The sequence below is a fragment of the Nothoprocta perdicaria genome, unplaced genomic scaffold (assembly GCF_003342845.1).
Source record: "Nothoprocta perdicaria isolate Ctin4 unplaced genomic scaffold, notPer1 scaffold_433, whole genome shotgun sequence".
Taxonomy (NCBI): domain Eukaryota; kingdom Metazoa; phylum Chordata; class Aves; order Tinamiformes; family Tinamidae; genus Nothoprocta; species Nothoprocta perdicaria.
In genome coordinates, this window is record NW_020455681.1 from 1 (window position 1) to 13,306 (window position 13,306).

General features: G+C 41.5%; 1 protein-coding gene across 2 annotated transcripts in view; it reads right to left on the bottom strand.

The window, feature by feature from the left end:
- Positions 1 to 53: 53 nt before the first annotated feature.
- The window catches only part of GRB10 (growth factor receptor bound protein 10), a 152,335-nt gene continuing 139,082 nt past the window's right edge, over positions 54 to 13,306 (bottom strand). Inside the window, exons 7-14 of one of the 2 annotated variants that reach the window (XM_026046329.1) lie at positions 12,511 to 12,626; positions 10,094 to 10,168; positions 6,062 to 6,199; positions 5,322 to 5,432; positions 4,241 to 4,339; positions 1,206 to 1,283; positions 414 to 530; positions 54 to 189 (exon numbers count right to left, since the gene is read on the bottom strand). In XM_026046329.1, coding sequence (XP_025902114.1) covers positions 172 to 189; positions 414 to 530; positions 1,206 to 1,283; positions 4,241 to 4,339; positions 5,322 to 5,432; positions 6,062 to 6,199; positions 10,094 to 10,168; positions 12,511 to 12,626 — 752 coding nt within the window. In that variant the 3' untranslated portion in view covers positions 54 to 171. Of the gene's footprint in view, positions 190 to 364; positions 531 to 1,205; positions 1,284 to 4,240; positions 4,340 to 5,321; positions 5,433 to 6,061; positions 6,200 to 10,093; positions 10,169 to 12,510; positions 12,627 to 13,306 lie in introns of those variants that run through there. The other variant, XM_026046328.1, reaches the window with a different exon arrangement.

The following is a 13,306-nucleotide window of genomic DNA, read 5'->3' on the forward strand; positions in this document are numbered from 1 at the left end:
ATTGCAAGAGGTCCTGCCTCTTGTAGATTCTGCAATTAAACTTACTGGGAGCAAGCCATTAGTCAGAGCCCCAGCCTCTTCCATGTGGGGAAGCATTTAATTTGACATATTCCTCCTCAGAGACTGGTTTTGCAAACTGGCAGTAAAGTTCTGGTGGGTCTGCTTTCCCCCTCAACTTTCCTCTGGACACTAGGGGGACAGAGAAGCAGTGGTAGAAGGTTGTTGTGAATGTGACAGTTTTGCTAAAGATGGATATTGACTTTCAGATCTGCATGCTTGCAGTGTGATTGCTTCAGGYCGGAGCTAAGCTATACTGTGACCAGCACCGCACTAGTATCATAGCACGCTCTGTGTTTTGGCTCTCAACAGACACTTACTAATCACAAAAACAGAAAAGAAGAGAAGATAGCTACCCTCCAAGCATGTCCTTCTTCCAAGGCAGCACTCTGTGCTTCAGCGGGATTTTCAATAACTCTTCCTATTTGCCCCGAAAAATCCATTGCTACTAGTGAGTTTTCAGATACACTTCTCTGAAAAGGAATTTTCACTTGTTTCAAAAAACAGGGAAAGAAAAAACCAACTTGAGAGAGTTTCATTTTAAAATATCTGGTTTCAGAAGATTTTCCAAAGCTATCCTCTACCATCATAGAGAACACAGTATCTTTTTGAAAAGCTTCACAGACAAAAACCAAACCAAAACAAAAAAAAACATGTTTATTTCCTTTGAGTCTATGGGGAACAGAGAGAGAATCCAAAGTCAGAATAAAATCTGTGTCACATAATTTGCCCACTTTCCCTATTACTGTACTCCAGGGATTTTCAGATCAGTTTGGATCCAATTATAGGGCCTTCACTTTTATATGACTAAGGGTCATCTTTGAACCAACTTATTATAAGAGATTATAAATGTTAGTTTTGCCAGGGTTAAACTGGCTTCTGCAGGGACAATCGGATATCTCTGTGACTCCACATCTCAGAATAGCTGAGATAGCCAAGATTTCCAAACCGTGTGGGTACTATCAGCCTAAGATAATGGAGAGCCAACTATGTGATTTATACACATTTGTAATGCAATTCATTTACAATGATTTGCTACACAATTCTAAATTTGCATTTATTAGTGTAAAATTCACCACTTTTAAAATGCAAAAGCAAATATATCTCTTCCAACAATAGACATTACGGAAGTAAAGTTCATTACTTACTACTGGAGTGGAAAAGTGTGGAAGCATGGCTTTTCTCTGCTGGGGAATTCTGTAATTCTGATACAGTAGCATTCCATACTGCCAAGAGAAACAGAAATTATTACTCAAAGGTGATAGGACAGGAATACAAACTGAAACACAGGCAGTTCCATCTCCAGGTGAGGAGGAACTTCTTCCCTGTGAGAGTGACAGAGCCCTGGCACAGGCTGCCCACGGAGGTTGTGGAGTCTCCTTCTCTGGTGGTCTTTCAAACCCACCTGGATGCTGCCCTGTGCCCCGTGCTCTGGGTGTTCCTGATTGAGCGGGGGGTTGGACTAGATGATCTCTAGAGGTCCCTTCTAATCTTGAACATTCTGTGATTCTGTGATACAGCCCAGGAAAAGTATTTGTAGTGATTTCATAACACTACTTACTCTGGAGCAAGGTGCTGCCAGCTTAGTATTGTCATGATCAGAAGCTGCCCCAAAGCAACCTGCAGCAAGGACTAGTGACTGGCAGGTGCCAACCGAGCTGTAAATGTGCCTAAGTTTATTTAGAAGATAACACCTTTACAAGCCAGGGCAAAACACTCTCAAATATCAATATGCTTGGCCTATAGAGTACAGACTTTCACTTGAGGACAGATCACACATTTATTTTCTCCATTTTATCCTCTAATAATTGGAATTAAAAAAAAATCTGCCTATGCAGTTTTGTACAAGGTAATAAAAAGATGAGCTCAGTTTTTGTAATGATAATAAAATATGAGTCTTTCTAATTCACTTTCGAATTTAAATGTTAATGTTATTAGCACTTTTAATAAATTTCTTCAGGAAACCACTTCTGTTCATTTCTCATCCTTATAAAAACAAACTGATTGAATTCCAGTCATGTCCCTCGTTGAGCATGATAAATTTTAGAAGCTCTGGTAGCAAGGACGGTAGGAAAAATCCCTTCTTGGTGCCTTCCCGAGAGACACTGTGCCAAGGCATATCAACGTTACTTACTGAATGCCCTAATTAAAATGGTATACATAATGTTGTAAATGAGGAAATATTGTTTGACTATGCAAAGCTAAATTGCTAGTTAAATCAAAGGAGGGTCACAAGAGCCTTGTGGGGCAGCCCTAATTTTGTCATTCTGTGACTGAACATCTCTAATCCTCTCACGGGTCCTTAAAAACCAAACACTTTTTCCAAACATTCCATCCATTTTCCATTTTTTCCCCAATATTCACTTTCCAAGGGTGAAAGGTAGATGACAGCATAAGGAAATCTACTGCCAACTACTACTGTTTCTGCTACTGACAGCACAGCAAAGCCCCAGCAAGAGGCCTGTCTCCACAGGTGATGAGCACAGTTAATTCGACACGCTGGTAAGGTTCTCCATGAACATGGGCATCTTCACCTATGTGACTGTATTCTCGCTTTCACTCCTTCAGGAGACGTGATAGCTTTAAGACACGATTTACTGCAAATATCTGATCCTGTTTGCAGTTCTCTCACAGTGCAAAGTTTCATGTAAGCAGGAAAAGTAAAGGACAGTTGTGAGGAAGCATTTGGAATTGATTGGTGAGTAAAACTCCTACCCCAGGTGTTACCATAAATTAAATTTCAGCCAAGTGAAGTAATTGAAGACAATGACAATCAACAGAAGCATTAACTGCACAGAAATAAAAAACGAATCTTGTACCTGGGCTGTTTTCCTGGACCTGGTACCATGAGCTACCTATGGCTAGTACACTTTCTTTCGGGGCAACTTAAAATAGGGAAGGAACTTCTGTACTGTACTTTTTACATATACTTTCCTTAAGATAATGAATGCTTAACGTGAGCAGAGGACAGGTAGGAGCTGCATATCCTACCTGCAGGCCTACAACCGCAATTTGCTTTCCCCCCCAGTTACAGGGATTTGCCTGATGGAAAGTCCATCTAAGGAGAGCAACAAGTACTCATAGTGAAAATTTACCATGCCTTGAGGATCAAGCAGCCTTGTGTCACTGCACCCGCCTTCCCAGCTCACAGGTCTGGCCCTGCCTCTCTCGTTCCCTGGCACAGGGAGCACGGGGCTTTTGTGGCCGGCCCTTCCTCTCAAGGTGGCTCCAACCATCTGCCGAGGGCGGAAGGTGCCGGAGCTCGGGGCCCTCGTGTCGCTGTTGCGGGGCAGGCACGGGAGGCTGAGCGCGGCAGAGCTGTGTGCGGGTGCCTCCAGCTCTCCTTACATGCAGTATGTGAGACTCTGGCACAGAGGATAGATTCCAGCACGAAACAGACGTGGGACTTTAGCAGATAGTATATATATCATATATACTATATCTATGATATATAGTGTGTATATTTTATATATATGTACACATTACAGTCATACATATATTCCTTTTAATATTAAGGAGGACTTAGGAAGGTACGGAGAAGAATTTAGTAATTTTCAAAGCAGTATCTTCGGGAAAAGAATGAAAGAAACTTCTGTACATTTCCCTGTGAAGATCAGGAAGGACTCAGCTTCAAAGAGCACCAAACATCCAGCTTCCTCCTCAGTTCTTTCTATGCTGATTTTGCTTCAAAACACTGCGAAGCCTTGTTCCCTATTATCAAGGAACTTCACTCTTTGCTCTCAGATAAGAATAACCTTCACCCAGAGATAGACTTGCTTACTTTTGCTATTTATATTTTATAGAACCTTCCAGAGATTGAAAAAGCTGCAATGACTCTAGATAGCACTCTGTTCTATTTCAGATAACCACTAAGCAAGAAAACCTTTTCTTTAGTTTTATGATAGATACAAGATAGATATTTGCAGATATTTTCTTCTGCAGTTTCTTGATTCATTCACATAAGTTTGATCCCAAAACTAAAATTGTATTTGATCACATGTGCAAGAAGCTCAGCTCAGTGTTGTACATAAACACATAGGAGGGACAGGTCTACCTGGAACTTTGCTGTTGATTTAGAAGTAGACAATGGTTAAGAACATGATCTCATACTTGTTCATGAGCAGGAAAACCAATGCTGTTTAACCACAGATGTTGCTCTATTCAGATAGGAAAGATTAGGTACCTTGAGAAGTCGAAAGGCAGTCATCCAGCACGTCCTGCTTTGCTCATCTTCAGCACACAACAACCTCAATTCCTTAGTTTCATTTCTCACTCTGTTGGGCTATAAAGGATTAGAGGGAATTCAGCTTCATTCAGTAGAAAACAGTCAACACTGAAAGTTTACAAGTTAAATATATTTTGAGAGAGAGAACACAGCTAGCCCCAGTACACAAACTTCAGTGCTCTGAAGCACCTGAATCTTGGAAAACCCTGCAGTTCCAGCAGCCTATGGGAACAAGGGCTGAGGCTCTTCTATGCCCAGAATCAAGGATTCTTTTCTCATTGCTGACACGGCCCATGGAGAAGCAGCCTGTGGTTGTGCAGAAGGGCAGGCCCAGCCCTGAAGGGACGCGTGGGGCTGCCTTTACTGCCACCCGATGCCGTATTACAGAGAGGGCCCGCGTGCTCTTCCCACTCGGTATCTTCCCAAATGCCTGCCCTGATCATTCCCAAACGTGTCCTGCAGCCATTCGCCACTCTCTGAGGCAAAGCCAAACATCTAGCTCTGGAATGGCTGCTAGGAAGGAGACTACTCCACTTCTGTCAATAAAAGCGGCTCCCAGCTTTGTTTTTTTCAGATACCCATACTGGACTTGTGATACGGAGGCGAACAGACTTCCTGTCAGAACAGAAAACAGAACTGAAAAGGGACAGCACCTGTCTTATGGGTCTTCTTATGGGTGCATCTGATCAAGAAAAAGACAGTTATGCTGCTAAGCCTTACTCTGCTTCCTCTGCAAGAACAAGCTGTACAAGTATATGCTCTAGAAAAGGAGAGTCTGTAAGGGGGGCTGTGTTGGTATGCGTATTGCTAGAAAAAATTTCCCTACTTCATCCTAAAGAAGCACCAGACAAAGTGTTAAAAGTGTCACCACGGCAAGAGTCACAGAGCAAAACTCCCAAAGGAAAAGCTCTAAAGATCAGCTCTTCCTGAAGTCAAGAGAAATGCTTGAGGAGTTCTAGACCCCAGCTAAGTTTAATATGGAGTTGAGAAAGAGCTATGAACACTGATAATGACTTTGGAAGAGCCTAGTAGGAATTACCTTTATACAAAAACCGTAGTCTGCAGGTGCATTGTACAGCTTCTTGCCAGCTAGCAACGAGAAGATATTGCTGTCTTCTAGGTCAGCTAACAATTGCAAATGTCTTGGCTCCTGTGGAAACAACGTGGTTTGCAACACATAAGAAGAAGCCACGGGAAGATTTGCTGCCACGAGCTTTGCATTCCTCTGAGCACAGCATCCAACAGAGGGCAGTGTGTGAACGCGCTGCTTTTCTCTCAAACAGCTTCAAGTTGTCAGTGCGTGTCACTTTTTAAATATCAGCCTGCTATCAGAAAGTGCTTTATACAAGTTGACAAAATACTTATGCAGATAACAAAATGCTACAGCGTATTACAGTGCTCCTTGAGAAATCTGAAAATGAGGTAATGTAAATTATTGTCAAGATACCACTTTAAATAAATTAAGGAACAGAGAGAGAACATTTGGAGACTGCAAGTTTTCTCCTGCTGACCTTGTTAACGTGACCACAGATTAATGCCTGGCTACTTTGGTTTTATTATATAGCAATGCTAGGTAGCCATTTTCATGCAGTGAGAACCAAGGACTCGACTGTCATTTGGCTTGCTTATCCTTTCCTACTTTGAAAAATTAGAAAACAGGCAGGGGCTTTACGGAGATATTTAGACACAGCAATGAACATCCATGGTAAAAGCAGAAAATCCCTTCACATGCGAGCAGTATGCAATTTCTTTTCTTTTTTTTTTTTCTTTTAAACTTACCTTTGAAGTTCCTTTTGTAGAACAATAAAGTCCTGATCTCCTCAGACACACATACAATTTCTTCCATGATTTCCTACCCAGCTCTTTCACATGCAAGAAACCTTGAATTTCAGGGCAGCTACTGGAGTTTAAAAAGTTCTGTTGGAGAGGAAAATGTAAGTAACGATTGTGTCCCCTACATATATCACAGAACTGGCAGCGCGCTTGCAGCAAGGGGAGGCAAACGGGGGCTCCCTTCGGTGCCGCGGGGCGTCGCGGACGCGGCGCGTGAGCTGGCGCGGGACCCGAGCGGACAGACCCGCAGCTCCCGCCACGTCTCCCGCTCCGGCCCTCGCGGCTCCGCTCGCAAGCCGAGCCACGCACAGGCGGAGGAACCACTGATTCACTCGCAGACCCTCCCTGGCCCTGGTAAAACCGTTCCCTTCCTGACTAGTTAAGCGACGTCTGCAGCTCTGCCCAGTCTCTACCCAGCGCTGAGGGGAGCAAATCAGCCTGCACAGCCAGGGGCAAAGGGTCCCTGCCCCTCTCTGGCAGCTGCAGGGGTCTGGTTTGAATAGGGAGGTAAAACAGCAGCCTTAGGTAGCGTTTCCCAGGTAGGATGACTGCATTCACTAGGTCCTGTGCAGTGCTGTAGCAACAGTCAGCTCAGGTACAAGCCCTGACATCTTCGTGTGGTCTCTGTGGGAACACTTAAATCTCCAAAAGCCTAACCATTTTTCTGCATCCTCAACCCCCTTGGCCTTGGTCTGAACTGTCACAAAGCAAGTTTATTAATTCTTAAAAATAAGTTACTAGCTTATCACAATTCTCGTCTAACTTGGACTTGTTGGCCAAAATCCATCCTCATCTACAAGTTTTAGGATGTAGCTACTCCAAGGTTTCCCGTACCAAACTCATACACACACACACAGGCAACCCAATATTTAACACACACTAAAACTTAGAGCAGTCAGATGTCCACAATGGTGTTAAATTTCAAGATCCAGAAATATTTAAATAAGTTCTTGACATAATTACAGGGATCACATATGGAATCCTTTGATTTGCAGTAGGTCAAAGGAAGGAAGTCTTAACTATGGTTAGCAAGCTGATGGTTTGCTCCCTTGTTACACCAGGTCAGATACTTAAGTGACAGAAGGCTGGCTTGGTAGGTTAAATAGTGAACTCTTCACAGATTCAATAACAGGGAGAAAACTGCATAAACCTGGCTGGCCTATGTGCCTCTGAAAAACTCGACAGTCATATTTGGGCATCATTTGGTGGACAGTGCTCACAGGAAACAAAACCCCAAATCAATGCCCTCTGTCAGAATTTTTAGTTGTATTGAAACCTTTTTGTTTTCCTTTTTCTTCCACTGCTATTTCTTAGGTAACAGACTGGATAAGAGTAGTCAATTTTCCTGCTATTTGGGCTATTTCTCAACTTTGAAGGGAACAGACCACGAGGAGAAAATATTTTTTCTGCGGAGCTAGATATACCTAAATCAAAATAAACTACGATGCAAGCTTTTTGCAAGACAGATACGAGGGAGAACAGTACCCATAATTATTAATGCTGTTGCTAATACTAAAAATACAAAATCTAGCTCCTAATGCAGCACATGATGTTGTGACATGATGTTTAATGTTCTTCCCTGTTTTTATATAATTAAAAAACAGCACATTTAGCTTGGTGTTTGAGAAGGCCTCAGATGCAACATGCTTAATGACTATTAGATTGCAGGAAGTTCACCTTTAATAAATTACTACTGTCATTGAAATTATGACAAATAGGTTTATCTTTCTTAAAGAAAAGTGAATTTAATATAAATGCTTTAAGTAAGATTGATGTGATGGTTGAATAGCAAACCAGTGAGAATGTATTTATCTTCTTTCCTCAAACAAACTCACTGTTAATGTGCAAGGTTTATTTTTTCCCTGGCTGCACCAAACTAAAGCTTCCCAGAAACGAACCACTGGATATCACAATCCCATGAGGTTTTCCTTTCTCTACCATTTAAGTTAAACTAGGTTCCAAGCTTTTCCACCTTCAAGAGCATCTTCCTCTTTTAGCACATCCTCTTTGTAGAAGCACAAGCAAATGTGACTCCTCCAAAGCACTGCACGAGGAAGCATGCCCAGGTGCAAGCACCTCGATGCAGAAGTCATGGCAAACATCTGTTCACCCCAGTTCTGCTTCCTCAAGACTTGGGGTCAGGCAGTGGCAGTGGTTTGACTGCTTGCCCATTCGAGGAGCTTTCTCCCCATTCCCTGCTTCCCTGCACACAATCTGGGCTGCTTCAACAGGCCACAAAATACTCGTGCGGCAGCTGGAGGGAGACACTCCTGCTCTCCAAGTCCTTAATGTGCCGTGATAAGAAGGGTCCTAATTAGAGGAGTACAAGGTTGATTGAAGAGTGCTTGAGCCTGTTGCTTGTGGCGTTCGTTTTTAATTTCAGAAATTGGTTTGATTTTCATTTTATTTCCTGATTAAGAGGGAATTCTAATGTTTTAACATCCTTTTGGTGAACCTGGAGACAGTATTTAATAGACTTTGGAGCAGTTACAGGACAAAACAAATGCACTATTTCAAAAATCAGTGAAATTTTTTTTGCTACTATTTAAAAGGACAGTCAATGCATATTTGCAAACATGCAAAGTGACAGAAATCATTCTGAAAATCCATTATCTGTATTTGTATTCCTTTTTTGTGTTTGTGCCTCCTGCTTTATGACCTGCATGTGTCAATCAGGGCATGGTTTTCCAGGCATCACTATCTTTTAATACAGTGCAATTTAAGAAAGAATGTGGTTTAATTTGGCTTCAACATACCTGTGAGTTTACTGTCTCCTATTTGAGAAAATGGCTAAGGTAAAAAAGTGGTGGACTACAGTGTTTAGACTGGAGTGCTCCAATTTAGAATTGGAAGTGAATGAGTTGTGGCTGAGAGGCCTGACCCTTTGGCAATGTCCTCAGAGGAGGATGACTATGTCAATCAACTAGTGCCAGCACTAGTTCCTTGAAGAGCCAGCAAGAAACTGTACAATAACAGCAAAGCTTCAGTGTAAATTCAGAGCACATGCCACTGCCCCACAGATTACCTAACTGTACCAACACACACGCAGAAGCTACACACACCTGTAACAACTTTCGGAGCTTTAAATAGACAGATTACTTGACAAATGCTGCAAACAATTGTCTGTAACTACTTGCCCTTATTTCCTAGATAATTATTTTTCCTACGTAAAAAGGCAGCTCTTGGGCCGAATCTTCAAGAATTTGGTCCTTACTGTTAACATCACCAGACATAAACATGGAGCACTAAAGGCCAGAAGACCAAATCCTTCTCCCAAGCCCCTCTTCTGATGTGCAAACATATTTTTGCACTTTCTCCTGTGCTGTGATTTGGAGTCTGCAGAGGAATACCCCTGCTTTACTTTTTACAAGGTATATTTGTTTTTCTACAAATATATCTGATACTGCTTTAGGAACTAATAACTGAGTTCCTATTATTACAAACATTCACATCAGCTTCACATGTACTAAGCCAGTAGTGCTAATAGGAACTCAGTTATTTTGTTAAAACCTGATAGGTCAAGATCAGGAGCTTGAAAAACAAATTAGGACTTCAGGCTGATCTAATGTGGTAAGTCAGGGAGGCGACTGGCAGTTACAACTAAAAAAATACAAGGAAAGGAAAGAAAGGAAACTGAAATCCCACGTATGAAATCCCACGGCTCTCAGTGGACAAGATGCTGTTACAGAAACACAGTCAAACTGCACAGTCCTGATGCAGGATTGCACGGGGAAGCTGAATAGTAATAAAATAGCTAAAAGAAAATACACATGAAAATAACTACTAATAGCCTGTGTTTGTAATCTACATCTCAGTGCCACTGGGTCAGGTCTTTGTTAGGTTTTTTTGACGTTATTAACATATGCTGACTGCCTATGCTGAACTTTCGCTGACCACCTATTTCTAGGTCTTTCTCCCTCTCAGCTCCTTCCCTCCATCTCCAAAACCATTTTAATGCATACAGATAACTTACGGTACCTGCAAAAGTTGTGACTGTGGAATACTGCCATTCGTTTGCTGGCACCAGGCAACCATTTGCTCTGGAAAGAAGTTCTAGACACAAAAAGAGAAAACAATTTGAAGTTGTTATTATATTTGCACATCTTTATCTAGAATCAGCAGAACATTCTTCCAGACATATTTTTTACAAGCTATTATTCTTTAGTGAAATTACAGATCCCCTTTCACAGAAAGTAATACTAGGGCTTTCAAGTGCAATTCTTTCCCTCCTTTTGCTCACCAAAAGCCATAAACCACGAGGTCATCAATCTATCCGTATAAGAGAGCCCAGTCTTCTTTTTATAATGATCAGAAAGCTACATATTCTATACAAATGAAATAATAAAACTTCAGAGAGGACATATGTACCATATGCCATAATTAGACCTGAACACTGTGTAGCATTCCCTGCTTCACGTGCCAGATAGAAGCTGTCTCAAAGCAGACATCTCCTTCCTTTCCCTCACGATGCAGAGTCAGAAGCAAATCTGGTGCAGCATGCAAACAATGTGCTTCTCCAGAGCCTTGAAAATCCTGCAGTTCAGAGTCCTGAATTGCAATTGAGATATTTTCCTCCAATTCTTCTTTTCATTTGCCACGTTTAAAAATACTTGTGTAATTCAGGACACTGAACTTACTATATACAGCAATTACAGTACATCACTCTGGAAGTTTTTAAACATTATTGGAAGGCTGAAGACATGCAGAAATGCCCGAGACGAAACAATGACTGATGCTAGCACAACTAAAATGATTCTAGTTTAGAACATCCATCCTTTTTCAAGCCATATAAATTCCAGTCCTTAAGGTAGGAAGAAAAGGGCTGAAGAGGAGCCACCTTTCTGGCAGGTAGCTTGCACGATGAATTACGCAAGCGAACATTCACCAGCTTCTCCTGAGAAGAAACAGTGCCATATGGCAGGAGCTGATGCAATGGGTAGGAAGCCTTTGCATTCCCAAACCAAGAGAGTGATTTTTTCGCCGATTGCAAGAGCCTGGAACTCACTGCCGAACATTCTGGGTTTCACTCCCATTCACTCTTATTAATTAAAGTCCATCATACTAAACCAATGTGGCAGTTCTGACAGTGTACCAGTTTCTGTATACCACTCAGATGTTCTTAGGTTACAACACTCGGATGTTCATAAGTTGTCATCTGAGGAGCTCAGCAGAAGTGTCAGGCAGCCAGCATGCCGGGCACAGCAATGTTTCCAGTAGTGATCCAAGGCACAGGTCCTTAAACGAGCATTAGCAGGTGACAAAAGTATGAGCAAATATGTGTGTAAGTGAGCAGCACTTGGGCACTAGGGTGGTCATGAGGCAAGGCAGTAAGTTCTCATCTGCAGTAATGAGGGCAGCGTGTTTTCATTTGACCACAAGTATCTTCTCTACAAACATCAAGCTGACCCAGAATTTCTTCCAACCCAAATCTTCCTTGGAATCTCTGCCCTTCAGCTACCAAGATGGATTGTACTTGCTAACACAGTCTGGCACATCTAGCACATTGCTAGCCCATAACTTTAGATAAAACGGAAAAAAAAATGATAACCAAATAAGCAATTACACTGCAAGCAGTTAAAAATTGCAACATTTTAAGGCTCTTATAAAAACAGAGCTGAGGACAGTTATGCCACTTACTTATCCAACACAGAGGGACATGAGGAAATAGAAAGGCTGAGTTGCTATGAGCAGTAGAGAGAGCACACTAGCAGGTAAAGCACAGCCATAGGTGAATATATACATATATATATATGTATATATATTATATATGTTGAACATAGATGTATATACATGTATATATACATATATATGTATATATTCACCTATGTTCAACATATATAATGACAAAAAGGGAGTTACTTCCCTGCAGTCTTAGGGGTTATCCGAGTTTTTTTTGTTACTGGCAGAAATTACAAGGTCTGGATGTTGCACACGATCAATTTGTTTCAAGCCAAGGAACTTTGGAGATAATGAGCACATTGCACCTCTGCTTTTGTTGTTGCTATTTTTAACCAACAAGGATTTTACTCTCTTGGTCACTCTCCAACCTAACATAGCCATTTTGAAACAAGTATAATTAGTAACCTGAAAAGAGCTGGATTTTGAGGGACTGGGAGGAGAGTACAAGAAATTTTAACACTGGTTAAAATTTGCAAAGAAGTAATTTTTATATGCATATAGACTCACACACACACACATATGCATATAAATAGACGTTTAATATCTAACAGTGCCTAGTACTGTAATTCTGAGTTAAGTGCTGTACAGCGCCTTCCTTTACCCGGAATGGCCCATTCCGCAGTCCTCTTACCCCTCCTTGCCACTCACATCCATACCCCATTGCCCCTGCAATACATCCCTCCTTCTGGTTTTAGCAGCCACATAATAGGACTCACCATGGGATTTTTGAAAAATTCATATTTTGCGTAATTCTTCCTGAACAAAAATTTACTTTCACTTCCCATTGTGGACTCGACTTGGACTATGAGCTCATGATCTTCCAGGCACCTCTCTGTGGAAAGAGAATATAGGGTTAGCATATGACCAACTAGCAAAAAAAGCAGCTAGCTTCCAAAGAGCATAGCTAAAGCAACTCAGAATAACTACTACCCTTTATGAATGTATTAAAATCTTATACAGCTGAAATTATATAGAAACAAGGTATCTAAAAGATCAAGCTATAAGTATAGTGAAGTTGACATTAATCAGCAAGCATTCTTGAAAGATTTCCTGTATCAGGGCTTAATAAATACATATTTTACAGAAATTGAAGGAGGTAACATTGCCCATGTACCTTCCTACCTGGCGGCAGTTTGAATAAAAAACACACTAATCCCTTCTTTTGGCATTTGATGCGTGTTCTGGAAGTGATAAGGTGGCAAATTTTCAGAAAAAAAAAATGTGGAAAGACCACGGCTAGGTCTTAAACTGTCACATAGTGTCCTGTATGACCACACTCTATAAAAATAGTTCATTGCAAGGTGAACCTCAAGCCTCCATTGTAGATGCTAGACAATGAGGTTTATTATGAAAGAGGTCACAGGATCTACTTTACGGGAATACTGACAGAGACAAATGTTTTGTACACATGACAGGGCAATTTTCTGCTCTAGATTTGGTTACAAGGTAACTCCCCACAACCACTACTACTTTGGTCAAGAGAATGGCACAGCAAGGCATGAACAGATAGCG